At 44.8% G+C, this 21,508-nt stretch overlaps 1 protein-coding gene across 5 annotated transcripts in view; it reads right to left on the bottom strand.

Moving 5' to 3' along the window:
- Positions 1-21,508, bottom strand: part of PRICKLE2 (prickle planar cell polarity protein 2) — a 167,622-nt gene that overhangs the window by 48,975 nt on the left and 97,139 nt on the right. For all 5 annotated transcript variants that reach the window (XM_030867636.2, XM_060307452.1, XM_060307450.1 and 2 more), the window contains 4 exons: positions 12,894-13,007; positions 9,875-10,012; positions 6,789-6,992; positions 1,848-2,034 (listed from right to left, as the gene is read on the bottom strand). In XM_030867636.2, the coding sequence (XP_030723496.1) occupies positions 1,848-2,034; positions 6,789-6,992; positions 9,875-10,012; positions 12,894-13,007 (643 nt within the window). The remainder of the gene's footprint in view (positions 1-1,847; positions 2,035-6,788; positions 6,993-9,874; positions 10,013-12,893; positions 13,008-21,508) is intronic.

Raw genomic sequence — 21,508 nt, 5'->3', positions numbered from 1 at the left:
GGAAAAGAAAAATCAGGGACAGCATTTTAACCACAGCAGTGATAATACCGCAGGCCACAGTGGTCCCCTTTTCTGATAAAGCACTGATGCCTTTTTATGGCTTTCAGAGGGAAGGAGAAGGGAATGCCAATCAAAGCTAAAAAGAAGACAGAAACAGAAGAAAACAGGGAACTTCTGAGGTGTACATGCTGCGGTGACATATTTTCTCTTGTCCAAGCTACTGAGCAAAAATTCTAAGTGGCAGTTTCTGGAGAGGCTTTTAAGCCTCGATGGAAAGGGACAGAAGAAATAGAAATACTAACAAGCAGGGGGTATGGCTGCCATAGGTAAGTGGTCTATACTCAGCCGCTCTCAGCTGAGCAGGCACCTCCCTGCAGACCCAGAAGCCACAGTGAGCAGTGCTGGGTCAGCACCATCACACCACTTCCCCTGATCGAGTCCCACCCCTCGCCCTTCCTCACCTGCCCCACCACCTGTCCAAATCAAGCTCATTTCCTAGCTCTTAGAATAAAGGGAGGTATGTCTGTTTAACCTCTTTGACCCTGTGAGAAATGCATCAGGCTGTGAGAGGGGGAGGCTTTTAGGGGTTGGGGAAAGGGGATTTTCGCAACACCCCAGCTCCCAGAAGGGAATGCTGCTGGACCAAGGTTGGCACAGCAAGGCTCCACCCTGGGCCTGGCAGGGACTCCAGTGCAGAAGGGCTCCACAGAAGAGGGCCTGAGTCCAAGGGATGGACTCAACGACAAAGGACCACTAAGCACACAGCAGATGTCTCCAAGCGGGGCACAACAGGCTCTCACACTGATTATCTCCGTATCTCCCGACTACAGGTAAGAAGCTGGCAGCCTCCGAGCAGACTTCTTGGAATTGCACAAGCCACAGGAAGATCAGGCTGCTGGTCTCAAAGACATTCATCTGCTGCCAACTTTTTTTTTTTCTTTTTAAAGGGCAGCCCATTCTCAAGGTGCCAGAACAGGAAAGCTGAATAAGAAGCTACAGATGCAGCACGATCGGGAACAGCATGGAAGGGCTGAACAAATCAGTTGCTTGAAAAGGGAAAATGATTTTCACCATCTCATATCTGCCACTTCTTTGGGGAGTTTATAGCTTCTGAGCTATTTGAGGTTCTCTCACTTCGTTTTTGGCTGGGTCAGCTTTTGCTGACTTTTTTTTAAAGACATGCGTGCCAGAAACCATTTGGTTTCCTTGACTATCTCTTCCTACCACGAGGACTGCTTTGTTTCCTCCCTCTGCTGACCCCCAAGGTTTTCCGAGGAGGCTGTGGAAGACGTCTGTTTACATTTTCCCCTCATATCTTCCTCTGAGACCTCTCCTCCTCCCTTTGGTAGTGGGACTGTATACCTTGGGGGTGGGTTTATGATTCAGGCAGACCAATGGGAACTCCCTATTCTTTTCTTTCCAGGGTGGAACAGATGACCAAATGAGGGGTTACAGCATTCCTATCTGGAGGACCTGACTTGGATATTGGAAAAAACACGATCCCATCCTTTTAGAGAATACCAGTGCTAAGACTAAGTGTAGCTGGGGGGGTCATCTTGGCCACCTTGCGAAGGCAGCTTGCTTCCAAATGTTGTCAAGAGAAAGCAAACTGAGCTGAGACACAGAGGAGAAAAAAAGAACCAGACTTTGAATCCTTGAACCATCCTTAACTGAAACCAATGTCCTTCTTGGCTTTTCTGGTCCTGTGAGCCACGAAATTTCCTTTGTCACTTAAGGTAGTATCAGTTGGGTTTCTATCACTTACAATCAAAGGGATTCTAACTATACCAGACACAAAGCAGATCCAGTCAGAGTAGGACCAAGCTGAGCACCAAGAGTTGCCTCACCTATGTGTTGGGCACAGGTGTCGCAATATTCTGCGTACAAGGACTCGAAGCAGTGGCAGCAGTAGGGCCTTCCCTCCTTCATGATGTAGCGCTGGCCGCCCAGCACTGTCTCGCATTCAAAGCAGCAGAAGTGTTTCATGTGCCAGTGTCGCCCCTCAGCTTCTGTGCATTCGTCTGCAAAGATGATCTGGAGATGGAGAAGCCAAATGGTCAGTGGATAAGAGCCAGCCAGGAGAATGTACTTTAAAGGTGGAAAGCTATGAGGGCCCCAAACTGGAAGGGTAGGGAAATAGGTCCTGTCCACCAATTATTAAACAGAAAATCTATATGTGTATGTTTATTCTCTATCTATATCAGTTCCCGCGTGTGGATTTGCCTAAAGCACAATGAAACAGTTTCTGGCCTGGTCGGTGATTAATTTAACCACGTCGTATAAAGACAAAGAACATGCTACCCTAAAGAATATAAAGCAGGACTAAACACTGACAGCTCATGGGCGCTTTGGCCATATCGATTTAATCTGGCTTATGTACAATATTTTTTTAAAATGAGAAATGTCACATGAACACCTGGAATCCTGGTTTCTCTTTAGAAAACACGTGTTTGGCAACGTGTGCTACACGTTCTTGCATGGCAACAATAAGAGGGGTTGCTGCTTTCAGATGAGTGATGAGTTCTGTAGCTTGTCATTTTTTTTCACCACTCACTGTTACCTTAAAATGAGTCACCTTCATTTACGATAACTGTCTAGCCCTCAGAAGCATTTGTGTTTTGACCCCTAAGACAGAGTTTTTTACAATTTCAAAGCACAGATTTAAGAGCTTACTGCAGACTACAGTAATCAAGGCAGAAATAAGCTCAAGTGTTTATGGCCAATTGATTACTGACAAGGGTGACAAGGACATTCGATGGAAGAAAGAATACTCTCTTCAACAAATCTATCTGGGACCACTGAATAGCCATATACAAAAGTATGAATTTGAACCCCTACCTCACACCACATATAAAGATTAACTCAAAAGGGATCAAAGACCTAAATGTAAGAGGAAAAAAACTATTAAATGTTTAGAAGAAAACACAGGTGTAAATTTTCATGAACTTGGATCAGACAATCAGACAATGGTTTCTTAGCTATGACTACTAAAAGCATAGACAACAAAAGAAAAAACAGAAGTTGGATTTCACTGAAATAAAAAACTTTCATGCTTCAAAGGACATCATCAAGAAAGTGAAAATATAACTACAGAATGGGAGAAAATACTTGCAATTCACATATCTGATAAGGGACTAGTATCCAGAATATATAAACAACCCTTACAAAGCCACAAGAAAAAGAAAAATCACCTAAGTGAAAAAATAGGCAAAAGATTTGACTAGACATTTCTCCCAAAAAGAAGATATGCATATAGCTAATAAATACATTAAACAAATGCTCAACATTATATGCCATTAAGGAAAAGCCAATCAAAACCACCACAGGATGTCACTTCATACCAACTAAGGTGACCATAATGAAAAAGACAAACAAGAATTGAGGAGAAAGTTGTATGGAAACACAAAAGACCCCGAATAGCCAAAGCAATCTTGAGAACGAAAAACGGAGCTGGAGGGATCAGGCTCCCTGACTTCAGACTATACTACAAAGCTACAGTAATCATGACAGTATGGTACTGGTACAAAAACAGAAAGATAGATCAATGGAACAGGATAGAAAGCTCAGAGATAAACCCACGCACATATGGTCACCTGATCTTTGATAAAGGAGGCAGGAATGTATAGTGGAGAAAGGATAGCCTCTTCAATAAGTGGTGCTGGGATAACTGAACAGGTACATGTAAAAGTATGAGATTAGATCACTCCCTAACACCATACACAAAAATAAGCTCAAAGTGGATTAAAGACCTAAATGTAAGGCCAGAAACTATCAAACTCTTAGAGGAATACATAGGCAGAACACTCTATGACATAAATCACAGCAAGATCCTTTCTGACCCACCTCCCAGAGAAATGGAAATAAAAACAAAAATAAACAAATGGGACCTAATGAAACTTCAAAGCTTTTGCACAGCAAAGGAAACCATAAACAAGACCAAAAGACAACCCTCAGAATGGGAGAAAATATTTGCAAATGAAGCAACTGACAAAGGATTAATTTCCAAAATTTATAAGCAGCTCATGCAACTCAATAACAAAAAAACAACCCAATCCAAAAATGGGCATAAGACCTAAATAGACATTTCTCCAAAGAAGATATACAGACTGCCAACAAACACATGAAAGAATGCTCAACATCATTAATCATTAGAGAAATGCAAATCAAAACTACAATGAGATATCATCTCATACCAGTCAGAATGGCCATCATCAAAAAATCTAGAAACAATAAATGCTGCAGAGGGTGTGGAGAAAAGGGAACACTCTTGCACTGCTGGTGGGAATGTGAATTGGTACAGCCACTATGGAGAACAGTATGGAGGTTCCTTAAAAAACTACAAATAGAACTACCATATGACCCAGCAATCCCACTACTGGGCATATACCCTGAGAAAACCATAATTCAAAAAGAGTCATGTACCACAATGTTCATTGCAGCTCTATTTACAAGAGCCTGGAGATGGAAACAACCTAAGTGCCCATCATCGGATGAATGGATAAAGAAGATGTGGCACATATATACAATGGAATATTACTCAGCCATAAAAAGAAACGAAATTGAGCTATTTGTAATGAGGTGGATAGACCTAGAGTCTGTCATACAGAGTGAAGTAAGTCAAAAAGAGAAAGACAAATACCGTTTGCTAACACATATATATGGAATTTAAGGAAAAAAAAATGTCATGAAGAACCTAGGGGTAAGACAGGAATAAAGACACAGACCTACTAGAGAATGGACTTGAGGATATGGGGAGGGGGAAGGGTGAGCTGTGACAAAGCGAGAGAGAGGCATGGACATATATACACTACCAAACGTAAGGTAGATAGCTAGTGGGAAGCAGCCGCATAGCACAGGGAGATCACCTTGGTGCTTTGTGACCGCCTGGAGGGGTAGGATAGGGAGGGTGGGAGGGAGGGAGACGCAAGAGGGAAGAGATATGGGAACATATGTATATGTATAACTGATTCACTTTGTTATAAAGCAGAAACTAACACACCATTGTAAAGCAATTATACCCCAATAAAGATGTTTTAAAAAAAAAAAGAATTGAGGAGAATGTGAGAAATTGGAATCTTCATTGATAGTGGGAATGTAAAATGGTGCAGCTCCTCTTGACAACAGCTTAGACTCCCTCAAAACGTTAAACATAGAACTACCATATGACCCATCAATTCCACTCCTCAGTATATACTCAAGAGAACAGAAAATATATGTCCACACAAAAACTCGTATATCAATATTCATAGCAGCATTGTACATAATAGTCAAAAAGTGAAAACAATGTAAATGTCTATCAATTAATAAATGGCTAGACAAAATGTGATATATACACACAACTGGTTATTCTTCAGCCATGAAAAGGAAAGTACTGATACATGCTGGAACTCGGGAAAACCGCAAAAACACTGTGCTAAGTGAACAAAGCCAGACACAAAAGGTCATATGCTGCATTAATCCACTTATATGAAGTGTCTGGAATATGTAAATTCATGGGGACAGAGATTACTGGTTGCCAGGGGCTAGAGGGAGGGGAAAAGGGGAGTGACTGCTAATGGACCTGGTGTTGCTTTTTCGGTGATGAAAATGATCTGGAATTAGGCAGTAGTGATGGTTGTCCAACTCTGTGAATACACTAAAAACCACTGAATTGTACACATTAAAAGGGTAAATCTTATGCTGTATGAATAAGATCTCAATAAGCAAAAATTTCAAACCACTTTAATCATCCTATTCTATTTGCCATTAGATAATATTAAGTATCATGAGCATCAATTTCCAGATGTGGAAACTGAGGCAGGCAGGAAAAGGGGCTGCCCACAATCACTAGAACTGGACCAACTACCTGCCCAGAGGGTCTCTTCTGAATATCACTGGTAGCATTAGAATCCAAGTTAGATAAGGCCAATTGACTTCCTTCTAGGGGAGTGAGTCTCTGATTGGCGGCTTTTAAGGAAGAGATGCCCACAGTAATAGTGGACTCTGGATGAAAAAGAGGAGTGTTATTTTCAGGGTCCCACATTGCTGGTTATGGGGTCAGAAAGAACCAAAAACCTACTTTATGCACGAAGAAACCCCTGTCCAAGATCTTTCTCCTAATATGTCCCATAAAATCAGTCAGGTTTAGAACATTCTCCTTTCTGCCCCCAACTTTTAAGTTAAACCAGGTTTTCTATCTTTCAGCTCCCAGATCACACCTAGGTGTGCTTCTGCTGGGAGAAAACACCAGGTATGAACCTTGTGTCCGGACTGCTCTCTTACTCGGAAAAGCAAATTCAAGTACCTCTTAAGAGTGTGGGGCAGAGGTTTCCAGACGGAGTAGCCATGTGCCCCCTGAATGCTCATCAGACCTTTTGTAAATTGTGGGAGAATCAAATCATGCTACCCATTTTCTCGTCTTCTCAAACCAAACTGTCCCATCGAATCTCAGGAAACCCAAGATTTTAAGATAAACGACACACGATTACTGACGATGATTACTTCCTGGGATTTGGGCTGAAATCTCTAGTTGCACAAAGCCTTTTATTTTTAGAGTTCTGAACTGACCTAGTGCCCCTGGAAATGTCCTCAGCCCTAGAAACTGTCTTCTCTAGCGGCCCATGAGACTGTCACATTCAGTAAAGCAGGTCACCGTCCTGGCCATTCTAGCAACGAGGGATGGTGGGGCTTCATTTCTGAAAGGGTTAATGTAAGAGGGGAGGGGAGTGGCCTATGGTTTTCTTCCATGCAGGAACCACAGGACAACGTGCTGGCTACGGTGTAACCCAGGGAGCCGGGCGGACTCTGACCTCGTCGCAGGCTGCGCAGCGCGGCTTCAGGCACTCCGCGTGGTGCCTGCCACAGTATATCTTCCCATCTTGGTAAAAGTAGATCAAATCCACCAGGAGCTCGTTGCAGACAGTGCAGATAAAGCAGGGTGGGTGCCAGCAGACACCGTGTCCGGCGCGCGACGCAAACACAGCAATGTCCCCGCCGTTGATCTGGCCTCCGCACTGCAAGGCGAACAGAAACGTCAGGAAGAGGAACACCGGCGCCCCGTCTCTCAGCGCCACGCGGGAGGGATACACGACCACCACCGGCATCACTAGCTGGTGACTGAGCGCTTACTTGCAAATCAGTTTCTGTGCTACCTGCTCTACACACAGGCAGGCAGGGTTTTCTTGCCCTTCCCCCACTGCCCCTCCTAGGGCCAACACGAGGAAGACCCTGTCACTGAGAAAATAAGCAATCCCAAAGGTGAGAGAGAAAGGAAAAGTCTGCCAGCAGGAGGTCTCATGATCTTTTAGATACTGCCAACTCCCTCCAGAGGCCCAGCCAGGACTACTGCTAGAAAGAGTAGGCTGTGTGGGGTTTGGGTGATGCGTGAGTGGGGAGGGGGTTTAGAGGACCTCTGGGAGGACCTGGAGGTCTGCACTTTGGATGGTAGGGAGTGGGTTCATAAAGATATGCCCACTTTTAACATCTTCTCTAGAAGCCTTTCAGGGATGCTTTTTTTACCTACCATCTTTTTACACAGTCCCGATTGAAAAGGTACCACTCCTAAAGCCAGACTATGAAAAGGGCTTCTTTCTCCCCTTCCTGAGCTTCTCACTCATTTCCAAAGTCCCTTCCCCCTACCCAGAAAGGAACAAGGCAGAGTCCCTGATGACCCATGCTTCCAGTTGCACTTGGGATAAAATGAATACGGTGCAGTCTTTGAGGGAGGAGTAAAGTGTGAGGTGACAGGTCCGGGGGGAGGCTCTCTGCTGACCACGGTGTTGGCCTGAGGTTCCCAGCCTGAGGGTCCAGCACTACGGCTCCACATGAGTGGCTGGGGGCAATGTCCAAGGAGGAGAAAAGCGACCTCCAAACCTTTCGCACACCTTGGCCAGCAGAAGGGTTGTGACGCTTCATAGAAAAGAAAGTCAAGGTCTCATGGAATAGTCTCGGGGGCCTCATTCATGCGAGTGACCAGACATAAGACAGACATTACGTTATGCAAAGTGCTACCCCTGCCTTTTGTGCTAACGTTGGTAGCTGAGGTATGCATACTTCTAAAAGGGAAACTGAGGCACACTCAGGTTTTCCAGTTTATTTGCTCCAACACTGATTCGAATTGGGCTACAAGCATCAAACTAAAGGTTGTTGGGAGCGCTCCAAGGTCACGAACCCGGGGAGAGATTTTTATAGAGAAGACGTGGAAGCAAAGTGCAGGAAGTATTTCAGGGACTAGGGATTAAGCAGTCCCCTTATTTGGGAAAGCCTGGTTGGCTGTTTGCAATTGGTTGTTCAGTTTCACTTTCTCGGATTCCACTACCCTGACTGGTTTAGGTTTTGGTCTGCTGATACAGGCTACCGAGGCATTAGAGCCACCCCAGTCCAACGGCCTCCTTGTTTAATTACTTTAACAACACGGAATCCCACTGAATCCTCACCGTGATTCTATGACCTAGGCATTTGTTAGCCCCATTTTGCAGCAAAACCATCAGGAAAAGTAACATGGTCACTGCCATCTGGCAGAAACCTGAGTCAATCTTATGTCTTTCTGCCTCCAGGCTCTCGTCACTCTTCCATGCCACTCTTGACACCTGCCCATGAAACACTCAACCTTCCCATCGTCTTAGGGAAGTCCGCCTGGACTGGTGAAGAATGACCCAAGAGTGGCAGAGGCCCTGAGCTGAGCACACAGAATCTCACATCTTAACCTCTGACCACCTACATCTCAGGGGCAGGTGTCAAGGATGAAGGCCCCATCCCACTGCCAAATCTGTGGTCCTCTGGCTTCCCTGTTAAGTTGCATCTCCATTCCATCCACCTGAGCCTTCGCACACTATCCCTCTGAAATCCCCAAAAAGGGCCCCCAAATGGTATTCCCTCCGCTCAGGTAGTATCTTGCCTTCTCTTCCTCAATCCAGTTCACATATTTTCAGTATGTGAATGGGTCCCCAAAGCACTTAAGGAGTTAGATAGGGCTACTGTCTTAGCAGCAGGGCTAAGAGATGTGCCCAAAATATGACCATCAGCACCAGAAGGCTTTTGGAGGTCAAGAGGTGGGGCAGGGTGAACCCAGGCAGGCTGGATTCTCACCCTGCTTTCTTGAAAACCCTCCTCCACCATGCCCGGAGCACTCTACAGGAGACTCGAAGAAAAAACAAATCCAGACTTTCGACTCAGTGAGGTCCTAGAGAGAATGCAGGGGGCTTCATGCACTGTGCTGAAGAACCCTCAGATCCAAGGGGGTGACCGTTTACCACCTGCTTAAACGGCACTGCTCCTGGGATGACCCTGGGAAAGAGGCTGACCCATGGTCCAGGCAAATTCCACTTTCTAAAGGACTCATTTTGAGATGTAACTCCATCATGCCATTCCTCTGCTCAACTCCTTCCAATAGCTCCCTATCTCCTTCCAGTGGCTTACCCAACCCTCTGTGAAACATGACTTCATCTACTCATTCTCTTCTTTATCCCCTCTGCCCTGCCACACTTGCCAACCTGCTGTTCCTCAAACAGAACAGAAATGGCTCCTGCCACAGGGCCTTTGAACTTGTTGTTCCCTTAGCCACACCCCCCATTCCGCCATCTGCATGACTCCCTCCCCCTCAGTTCCTGCATGTCTTTGCGGGGCCTTCCCCGTCCCTTTACTGAAAATTGCAACCACTGCACACTCCCAACACTAACCTCCTTCCCCACTGAATTTTTTCTATCTTATTTGTTACTGTCTGACTTCTCCCTTAGAACGGAACTCCTTACAAGGGCAAGATCAAGCTTTCAAATCTTCTGTCCACGGCTGTATCCCCCAGGCCTACAAAGTAGGTTCTCAGTAAAATAACTGTTGAATGAACGAGTGAAAGGACGCCAGAGCAATCCCCTCGGCACGCCTCGCAATCCACGCTCACCTGTTCACAGATCGCTCCTGTCATGGTGACCGGGAAGGGCCTGACATTGCCACGACCCAGGTTTTCACGTTTCCGCTGGTTGCTGAAGAGCTTCAGCTCCCTCTTCTCTTCCTCATCCAGGGAGTTGCAATAGCGAACCTGGACAGACACAGAGGATGGCACGCAGGGGTCACCCTTGCTCCTGAGGGTTCCTGAAGCCCAGGCCTCAGACTGTGCTCACTAAACACACTCCCATTTGGTTTCACAGTCTTTGTGGGCACTTGAACACCACCAGGCTGGGGGCTATTTCAGTGAGTCTCTACCTGAGATTGCTGACCATCCAAAGGGCTTCCTAAAGGCTCCCAACTCCAGAGCCCCACTCTTGGGCAGGCCAATGAATGGTCTGTAACTCTGCCTCGGCCTCACGGGCACACTCTGCTCCCCACACTAAGAGCCACACCATCTGGGATAGCTTTGCTGCTAAGTCAAGATCGGGGACTTCCCCCTCCTTTCAAAGTGACCCGCATCTTCCAATTGATCGTGATACTTTCACCTCCATGTGCCCATGGAAACGATCCTTGACGCCAAAGAATGGCTCCGGGCCAACGAGCCAGAATAGCGGTCAACGTGCTCACAGCTTCTGTTTCCCAAAATGAGATGGGAACCAAAGGCGTGAAACTGAGGAGTTGGCCCAGCGCTATCTGTGTTACTTCACGGGAGTCCCTGCGCGTGTTTATCTGTGTGTAGGAGGGAGAGGACTGCCCGCTGGGCTTTGGTTAATGCATCAACTTGCATAAGATATTTTCCTTCTTGTCCGACACAGAAACTCACAGAATTAAGGGAGGGACATTAAAGGTATTCAAATCTGCTATTTCCCATTCTCTCTTTTATTTATGCACACCTTGGGAATTTTGCTATAATCTTGAACTACTGTTTACTTAACGCTGTTTTAAAAACGGACTCACTGTTTTTTACTTGAATACATTTACTTGAAAAGAAAGTATATTATGACTAAAAATAGGAAAGCAATATCACTTGTGAAAAAACAGAGCGACCATAAAACTAAATACGAGACTGAAAACAAAACCACATTGCTGGATTCTAGCTGGCTACTTTTGCTTGTCGGAGATTCTGAAAAGGAGGTTCTTAACGCTGTTACTTAGAAATGGAAAGTAGCAGGAGTTGGAGAGGTGTGAGATACCTGCTCCCCCCAAACTAAAATTTCCCCCTTGACAACTCAGTCACAAGCAATGAAATGCAACTGAAAAGGTAGTGAGTCTCTCATTATGTGGTTCAGTATTATTTAGTGCCATGACCATGTACCAACCAAAGTCATCAAGGATCTGCTACACTTCAGGAAACATGGTTCTAATCCCACCCCATCTTACTTTAGAATAATCTGAGCATCAGCAAGTTTAACCGACTTGCCCCGATGATCTGTCCTACAGATGGTTAAAGGGAAACCTTTGAACCAGGACTAGTTTGAAAACCACTGCAGCTGTATACATCAAAATTGTCTAATCTGGGTGAAAAAGAGAATGATCAAATATTTACTTTAGATTCACCCTCTGTCCTTAAAAAGGCCATGTCAAATGGGCAAATCTGTCTACTGGGTCACATGTAAGCAATTCTCACCAACAGGAAGACAAAATTTGAAGGGTCTCTTTTCATGAAACCACAGTTAACCATAAACAGAATTAATTATTCAAAAGCAGAAAAGAGCAGATCACTTCCCTCTATTGAGTAAAAAAATGTTAAAAAAAAAAAAAAAGTCTTCATCTGGAGAAAAAACTGCAAGGACCTGAACGGCCCAGAATATATGGTTACACCACTGACAATTTAGGGACATGCTCTGAAAGAAAGGCACACCCCTCCTGCTTGTAAAAACCCACACTTTCAATTCCAAATTAGTTAACTGGTCATCTGGTTACAATGCTTGCTCTCCTCTTTAAAGGAGAAAGCATTATTTAAATGTGTTTTCTGAAGTCTGAAATAAACAATAGGAAAGGGAACTGGGACTGTCTTTCTAGGGAGTTACTTCAGTTTTTAAGCTTTGGCTCCACTTATTCAAATTCACTTTTGAGGCTCTTGATTTATTCCTTTTATTCAAATGTGGGAAGATAAAGACTAAAAAAGTACTCACTCATTTCCTCAGGGACTGAGCTTGTGGGTGGGGGCAGTTGGTAAAAAGCTGGGGTCCAGCTCTCTGAAGGGGTTTTAAATTTCTCCTTTCAACTTAAAGTTGTGTTTTTCTTTAAATCACAATCAGAGTTAAGCAGACAATGCGATTCTGTAGGATCACTATTTTTAAAAACCAGATACTTGAGAATTAATTTCTAGTTTGCAAATCTAAACCTCCCAAGCGTGATGATCTTTTAAAAGCGTATTTACAAATTTCCCTTTAGGATCAATTTGAGTTCAAAGACGATGAATGCCTGCTTATAGTGCCCTGTATCTGGGTTCAGAAAAAAGGACGGCCTGCGAGTCATACTTTCAAGAGTATAAGGGGTGACCTTGCCAAGTTGGACTGGAAACGACAAAAACACAAATGTTCACAGATGCAAATCGGGACATGTAACTTCTACTACAGTGTAAGATGGAAAACTTACATACTCATTTACTAAGAAATGATGCTGAAAATTCAAGAGACTCTCGAAGTTTGTGCCGGACTTGAACTGCCCAGGGAATCTCAATCATCTAACAGGCTCAGGCAACCAGCATCGCACGTCCTTCAACTAACAAAACCTGGACTTGAACTTTTAAATTTTAGTGCTCCCCAGTTACCTCAAATAGCTAGTAGTGCCAGGCACAGAGGCGAATCCAGTCCATAATGAGATTCTGCTTTTCGGTAACCCTCCCCAGAAGGTGTCCGACAGTTTCTTTTAGTTCTAATTAAGGAAGCTAAAACCTAAACCGCCAGACTTTTTCGTTGGGTATCTCACTGATAATGAGCATTCTGATTATGAAAAAGGTAACAGTTCACAGAAAGTCCTGAGAAAGTTCTAAGAAAAGTCTTACGAAGGCCCCTCTAGCCCCTTACCTCATTGTCATGTGGCGGCAGCTGGTGTAATAGCTGCTTGATTCGAAGTTTCTCTCCAGGACTGTTGACATAGGGAACTTTCTCTTCTGGGAGACAGCTATAGTACTGGTGAACCTGAAGGATGGAAAGCACACAGATAACTCACCCATTACTCAAACCACCTGCCCACTCCCACTCCTGGGGAGATGATTCCCACAACAGGACACATCTGCTTCCCGCTGTCCCCGTCCTTCGTGAAACTCAACGGCATATGAGTTTCTCACTGCAAGCAGAGAAATTCATCCTTGAAGAAAGAGTCCCACAAATAACCCATGTCTTGGGGCTTTTCCTCTCTCTGTAAGGGAAAAATAAAGCTAGCAAACTTTCCTAGAAAAAAGAGATTTTGGCAAACATGCTGGTGAACCCGGAGGGTAGGGCTTTCTCGGCAGGCTCCCCCGAGAGCTGGCTTTACCATTTTCTCTGTGAGTCTCCAGCATGTAACCTGCCTTCCTAGCCAGAGCGATGTGTCAGCGCCTGCCCTGGCGCTGGAGTCAACACCAGTCTCTGGCGCGCGGAGAACTCTCGGGTCCCTCAGCCTCCACCTACATTAAAAGCCCTCTAGGTTTTAGGCTTTTTGTAAGAACAGGCAGCAGCTCAGATCTGTCACCAAAAAAATAAATAAATAAAAAAATAAAGTCACTGAATTCGGGATACAGAGCGTGTAATTAAAAATTGTCATTAACGTGACTTTTTTTGTACATCCTAGAATGCTCCTGTTTACAGCTGTTAGGACATATTCTTCCAATTTCTGAGGCTCATTCAACCCTAAAGACTATTTGGGAAAGCACCAAACATCTAATTTTGCCTGAGAAAAGAAAACAGACATTCTAGCATCCAACTGCATGTAAAACTAGGGGAAAAAACTGGCCAAAACAGAAGGTATGCTTTATATAGGAGAGGCCAAAAAAAAAAAAATCCCACAAGGTCAGATGACATCATGGAAAATACTTTTCAACTGTCTCTCAGCATCATGACCAACTCTTGTGAAACAAGGCATTCATTCAACAAAATGGAGAAGACAGAAGACTTGGGGCTCTACATTCAACATACTGGTTAGGCTCCACAAACTTGGTCACATTCCCTTCAGTGTGGGGAGCCTTGGATATGACCACACGCTTTGGGAATGCTGGAGTGAAGAGCTGCGAAAGCTCTGTCTACTTTGATCTCCAGAAACGAAATCATAATTGTTAGAAGAGAGAGGAAGAAGGTTTTGTGATAACAAAGCCTTAATAAAAAATGTGAAAGCTATCCTTGTTTTCGTAACAAATGATCATAACCATTCACCATCGTGTGTGTATCATCCCCTCGATCAAATCCCAAAGGTAAACATAAACAGACTTCTTGCTGTAGACCAGCCAGCTTTTGGGACCCAGGGCCCTGCGACCCCTCCCTAGAGGCACCTGGCAGGAAGCCAAGTCTCAGGATGGGAAGCAATGGTTCCGGGTTTTGAAGGCAGCCCACAAGTTACTGGCACTCTCTCTGAGAAGAAATACAAGCCCAGATCATGAGTTAGTTTGGGATTAGAAGCTGGCGATGAGCCCATCAGAGACTGGCACACCATTATGTCCTCGGGAGATTCGTGTCCCATATGCCTCACCACGTAAGGGCCAGGTATATAACGCAGCAGGCCCCGTCCCTGTAACTTGGGGAATGGGCTTTGCCTCCCAGGTCAAATAATGACTGGTGGAAAAGCCTTGGGGAAACATCACTTTGTCATTCTCACAGCTCCCATTATGGTTACAGAACATTAGGGACAAATGCTAATATAAAATGAATCACTATGTGGATAAACAACAAGGTCCTACTGTACAGCACAGGGAACTATATCCTGTGATAAACCATGATGGAAAAGAATGTGAAAAAGAATGGATATATATGTAAAACTGAATCACTGTGCTGTACAGTAGAAATTAACACATCGTAAATCAACCGTACTTCAATAAAATAAATTAAAAAAATAAAATGCATCACTGTGGATGTTTGATCACAAAGAGTCTGATTTCAGCTCCACGGACCTTCCTCTCAATCACCCCTCATCACTCACATACCCCTCTCTTCACTGCCCAGAGCAGTCATCTTCTGAACTGGTACCCTGAACAAGGAAAGTCTCTCTGCTACCGTCCAAGGCTGACCCAGGCTGGAGTTTTCCCTGTACCTTCTCCGCAGCATGGCCAGGTAGATCTGAACCCCCAGTCATGGCTCTGTCCTTTCCCATCCCCGTGTTCCTGAGCATGTTGACAAAACCTCTCCGAATCCTCATCATATGATTGTGGTAATGAAACGAGAGTGGAGACAGAGCATTTGGCCCTCAATAACAATAAATAATATGGATACACAGCAATAAGTATACTGTCCAGCCTGGTATACTCCAAATGGAACCATCCACATCTTCCTGGCATTCCTTCCATTTTAAGAGGTAGGGCAACACTGTCGGCTTGTAGAGTGAGACCAAACCTGGGGAGCCCCCCACTTATAACTGGTCTAAGAAGGAAGGCTGCAAGGGATAAAATGCGATTTAAGCTGGCTTGGCTTCAGGGGAAAAAAAGCTAAATTATTATAAAGATGTAGTGTTTTCTCAAAAAGCCCAGCAGTATGGTAGGGCCTCTTGAGGAAATGGAAACTTCCAATGGAAGGTGATTAGTAAGGGATTTCCCATCTCCCGAAGCCTGGTGTCCTCCTACCTTTGCTCTATTCTTTCCTCTCTGCAGATCTGTTCCCCACAGGACTTGAGTTTACACAAGCCCCGTTCAAGAGTCCACCCTAGACTGACTAGCTTTGCTCAATCCCACTTCCTTACAGAAGGCTCCTGTTTACCCCATCTTGGGCAAGGGCCACACCTGGAGATCGGAATGGAGAGGTTCCATGCCATTTTAAGACTGGAGGATAAAGGAGTCCCAACACATGATTGGACTAAGGGGGAGGCAGTGATGGAGAGCTCTAGAGATATTTAGGTGGTAAATAAGTACCTCGGTATGCTGATGTCCATCTTAAAGACTGAATCCTTAACTCAACAGAGGCAGTGACTACTCTTGTGGAACACCTTTCCTGGCTGGACATCTTGTGTTGCCTTTTTAAAAAAAATTTTTATTTATTATTTTTGGCTGCATGGGGTCTTCGCTGCTGCGCGCAGGCTTTGCCTAGTTGCGGCGAGCAGGGGCTACTCTTTGTTGCGGTGTGCAGGCTTCTCATTGTGGTGGCTTTTCTAGCTGTGGTGCATGGGCTCTAGGCATGCGGGCTTCAGTAGATCTGCTTTTTTTTTTTAAAAGCCATGACTGTGGTATCAGATACATATGGAACCTGATCCAGCTCTGCTACTCTCTCGCTATATTTATGATTGGAACAGGTTATTTAACTTGGTGAAGTCATTTTTCTTCATCTATAACATGAAGATAGTAATGGTTCCTACCTTATAGGGCAACTGTTCCAGAACCTGGTATTTCAAGAACCCGGTATTACATATAATTACTTTTTCTTTTAATAAATTTTATTTATTTCTTTTTGGCTGCGTTTGGTCTTCATTGCTGTGTGCGGGCTTTCTCTAGCTGCGGCAAGCGGGGGCTACTCTTCCTTGAGTGGGCTTCTCATTGTGGTGGCTTCTCTTGTTGTGAGGCATGGGCTCTAGGCATGCAGGCTTCAGTAGTTGTGGCACATGGGCTCAGTAGTTGTGGCTCGCGGGCTCTAGAGCGCAGGCTCAGTAGCTGTGGCGCACGGGCTTAGCTGCTCCGTGGCATGTGGGATCTTCCCGAACCAGGGCTCGAACCCGTGTCCCCTGCATTGGCAGGTGGATTCTTAACCACTGAGCCACCAGGGAAGTCCCACATCTTGTGTTGCCTTCTATAACTGCAGCCTACTCATCACCACCACTGAAAACGCATCTTTTCTACCAGTATTCCCGTAATTCCTTCAATATAAAATGTGCTAACGTAATTTCTCACAAGGCAACCAATAATTTGGCAGATGACTTAAAAACTTACCTGCTAAAATACTCCGTTTATCAAACCAAATCAGCTAATTATTAATTAACAACCTACCAAATCACCCCCATATCACCTGGTAGGTGATCTGACTTGCTGTGAGGCAGGAGAGTGAGTTGGTCCTTTACCACGTCCAATTCTCTTCAAAGCCTGTTCAAGTCCAGGAGTAAAAATAACCCCCCTTCATGGTGGCTGCTGTGTCTCCTCCTAGTGTTTAGAAGCTGGACTTTGCAAGCTCTTCATTGAGCAAAGGGGATTAGCAGACAGATGGGAATGAGGGAGAAACGGCTCTCTTTCCCAATCTGTCTCTGGCTGAACATGGAAATGCCACATGCACGGAAATGCTTTGGCATCTTCCATAATAAAACTACTGTATAGCTCAGAACAAACACCAATCATACCAATAGTAAGGGGAAAATATTTAGTATACTTTCTGGTGCTACAAAAGCGAAAATTGGCACCACCTGTGAAAACCCTGCAGATTGCTCATTTTAGCCCAAACACATTTCACTTGTTATTTTTATTATTATTATTTTTTTTTGTGGTACGCAGGCCTCTCACCGTTGTGGCCTCTCCCGTTGCAGAGCACAGGCTCCGGACGCGCAGGCTCAGCGGCCATGGCTCACGGGCCCAGCCGCTCCGCGGCATGTGGGATCTTCCCGGACCGGGGCACGAACCCGTCTCCCCTGCATCGGGAGGCAGACTCTCAACCACTGCGCCACCAGGGAAGCCCTCACTTGTTAATTTTTACAAGTAAATAGTCAAATCCAATAGAACTTTGTCAGTGATGATCATTACCCAGCTATTATCCGGCAGGTCTGTGGAACGTGCTAGGAACTTCGCTCCATTTACAGATTCCCAGGTAGAGGTGCCCTGTGATTGTGCGCTGGGTGTAGCCACACGAGGTACATTGCCTCCCAACAAAAGCATCCTGAACACAATAAACTGGCTTAGGAAAATGAAATAGCTGAAGGCCTTTATTTAAAGTGTGACTCCCAACAGCGAGGTTTGGCAATAACGTCAGTCTGTATCAGATGGATTGTGAGAGCTTTAGTCAGTGTGCAAATAAAGTCTGCAAAGCAAGACCTCGCCCAGCTGGAAAGACTGGGTTTGTCAGAAGGAACTGCACATTTGCCAGCACTTCTGCCTGAGCAGAGATCGAAGCCAGGGAGTCAATGGCTCCTCGTTGGAGAGAAACGTGCTTTACTTAGAGCGGTGGTTCTCAAATGTTAGCTTCCACCAGAACCACCTGGAAGGCTTGCTAAAATACACATTTCTAATTCAGGGGGCCTTGGGGGGCAAGGGCGATTATTTGCATTTCTAACCATTTCTCAGGGGATGCCCCTGCTGTTGGTTCAAGGGAGCCCATTTTAAGAGTTTTAGAGTCACCCAAGTGTTTTCCTTCAACAGCCAACCCATGGGATTGCCAGGCACCCCAGGAGACCCAGAGGAGGCAAAAGAACTTGTTCAGTTTCACTCAATTTTGTACACGTCTCCTTCTACACCTACACATATCCTTAAGCAAGGGGATTCCGCCAGTTCCTACAACAAGGAGAAATCCTAATGGCAAAGTGCTCAAATTTGGGGCTGGTACATTTTCCATATCAAAAGCATTCCTATTTTGTTAGAGCGGGAACCCAACAAAGAAGTCAGAATTTGGGGGCTGAATTTAGAACCAACTGTCCTTCACAGTCCAAATGAAGGAAGGGATCAAGGAACATTTTTTTTTTATGGAGTTGCTCTTATGCCTGAAGTGTTTTTACATACAGTGGCGTGTGAACCCTCCCCACAGCCTGGAGGTGGTACATTACACTCATCAGATTGAGAGTCACACAGCTAAAACACGGCAGGGCCACTTCTGAGCTTGGCTTCCTCATCGTCTCCCTCTGTTTTGCATGGATTCTTGGGCTTCTTTATCAAGGGGGAAAAAAAAAAAAGACTAACAAATGGATGGAAAAGAAGACAAAAAGATATAGTAAATTCCTAATATGTCTGCATGATTGACCACAGAAATGATGAACATGCTTTCCTTTGGTGTTCTCCATAACATAACCAACATATGGTTCAAAATGGACTGACAGTAAGTAAAACGATGTACTCCAAATTCAAGTCTTTCCACACCACCATGGTATGATGGTGTAAGGGAGTTCTGGCAGAGATGGCTGACCAATCGTAGCCATTTTCTTTTCTTCCTTAATTAGAATACCATCATTTTACTTAGAGCATCAATATGCCTAGCTGAGAACAGTATTTCTGTACCTCTGGAGTAGCTACGTGTGGCCATCGGAATAAATTCTGGCCAATGACATGTAAAGATGTGACTTCTGGGAGAGCTCTTTTAAAGGAGGCCAAGTAGTTGACAAAGGTCTTTTTGCCCAAGTTCCCCTTCCTTCCGGCTTCCTGGCTGCAATGTACATGCAACAGCAGGAGGTCCAGCAGCCATCTTATACCATGAAGTAACCTTAAGAATGGGAGTTTCTGAATATACCATAGAGCCATCATACTAGCCCTGGGTTGCCTATCACTGAACTTCTTTAAGCAATAAAAGAAATAAACTAGTTCTTTATTTACATTTCAGTTACTTGGAAGTGAATGCAATTCCTAATGATAGAGCAATAGTTCTCAAATGTTAGCATACTACAGAATCATTTGGGGCCCTTATTGAACATTATTCCCATTTTTATCCCTCTGGGTCTGAAATAGAGCCCAGAATTCTGCATTCTTATTAAAAACCTCACACCCAACCAGGAGAAACACTGCTTTAAGGGGAAAGCAAATGTGACTTTACAAGGTAAAGGTAAAAACTCCCGGAGTGTAATCACTGATGTGGGCTGACACATTTGGAAGGTTTTATAAAAGCCCATCTTAACTCAGAGACTAACTAGAAGATCGAGCCTTTATTTCACATTCTCCCTCTCCCACAGTTTAAGAAGCTTGGAACCTTGGTTAATCTACCTCAATCTGGGGAGGCAATATCTAGCATATGCCTGAGGTCTCAGAAGGCAGGTGCTACAGAGAAGGGAGAGATGTTGCGTGAATTGGAGACACATGGTGGTTTTTATGAAAAGTGCACACTAGTTCCCAAATGGGGACCTGGAGAATAATCAGGTAGTACTGTACCTATGAGCACGGGGTGACAGGTTGCTTCTGAGGGCCCGTTTGTTCATATGGCTCCCACCTGCCCGAATTTCATTACCCAAGCAATAGGAGAAAAATGTTGCTAAGCAGCGTCTAAGAGGGAAAATCATACCGAGTTTGGCTCCTTCCCTTTTCTCCTGCAGATGCGCATTATAAGTTTAATTGGTTTACTCAGGAAGTAATTTAGGAAATAACAGTCTAAAACCTAATGCCTAACCAACATCTGCATCGTGCTTAAACTCCCATAGGATTAGGATCAAAAATCAACAATAAAAGCCCATTTGGGGTATTTTCAAAGAACAATATTTCAAAGACCCCTTCTTTTCTTTTCTGCTCACAGCCGATGTCTGATTCAACAGCAAACCATGTCAGATTTAGGTTCAAAATATACCCAGAATCCAGTCACTTTCCCCCATCCCCTCACAACCAGTCCAGCCTAGACTAAGTGCTCACTGGAATTATTGCCACAGCTGCTTCTGGACCCTGGCTTTCACCTTTGTGCCCTTTGCAGGTGTTCAGCAAGAACAACCCCATGTGAAGATAAACCAGGTCCCATCACTCACTGCTCTTCTCAAAACCCTTCATGACTTCCCATCACCCTGTGATTCAAAGCCAAAGTCCTCACTACAGGATCATGATCTGGCTTCCTGAAGAGCTGGCTGATCGTATCACTTGCTACATTCTTCCCGTTCAGTCCTGCTCACAATGGCCTCCTTGCTATTCCTCTCACCTCAGTGCCTTTGCACTAGCCATTCTCTGCTGCAAACATTCTTCCCCCAGATATTTACAGGATGCCTATTCTCACTTCTTCCAGTCTTTGCTCAAAAGTCACCTTAAAAGAGAGGTAGGTCTTCCCTGATCCCAATATATCAGTACCTCCACCTCTTACTCTTTAGACCAACGCTTCTCAACTGGGGTTCATGTTGACCCCCAAGGGATATTCGGCAACGTCTGGAGACATTTTCGGTTGTCACAACTGGTGTGTGTGTGTGTGCACGCGCGCGTGTGCGCGTGTGCTATTGACATAAAGTGGGTCGCCAGGGATGCTGCTAAACCTCCTACAATGCATAGGGTGGTTTCCACAGTAAAGAATGATTTGGATCAAAATGTCACTAGTGCTGAAAATGGTAAACCCTTAACCTGCTTTTCTACAAATAATTTACCAGTTGCTGATACATAATCTACTTGTTCATTGTCTCTCTTTTCCCTCTAGAATGTGAATGCCCAGGGCTTTGTGCACCATCTATCCCCAGAAAAAGGTGTCACACACAGTAGGTGCTCAACAAATGTTTGCTGAATGAATGCGTGCTGTGTTCAGATCTCATCTCTCTGCCTTTCTGGTTTATCAATGGATGTGAACAGGGACATCCAGCAACAGAACTCACAGGTGAGGTTTCAGAAGGAACCAGAGTAAAGCTCATAGAGCTTCCCTTTCATGCCACCCAAGCACTTGCTTTTTCACCA

This window comes from Globicephala melas, chromosome 11 (assembly GCF_963455315.2).
Source record: "Globicephala melas chromosome 11, mGloMel1.2, whole genome shotgun sequence".
In the NCBI taxonomy this organism is placed as follows: Eukaryota; Metazoa; Chordata; class Mammalia; order Artiodactyla; family Delphinidae; genus Globicephala; species Globicephala melas.
Note: the sequence above shows the minus strand (reverse complement) of the source record. Positions and strands in the feature narration are given on the sequence as shown.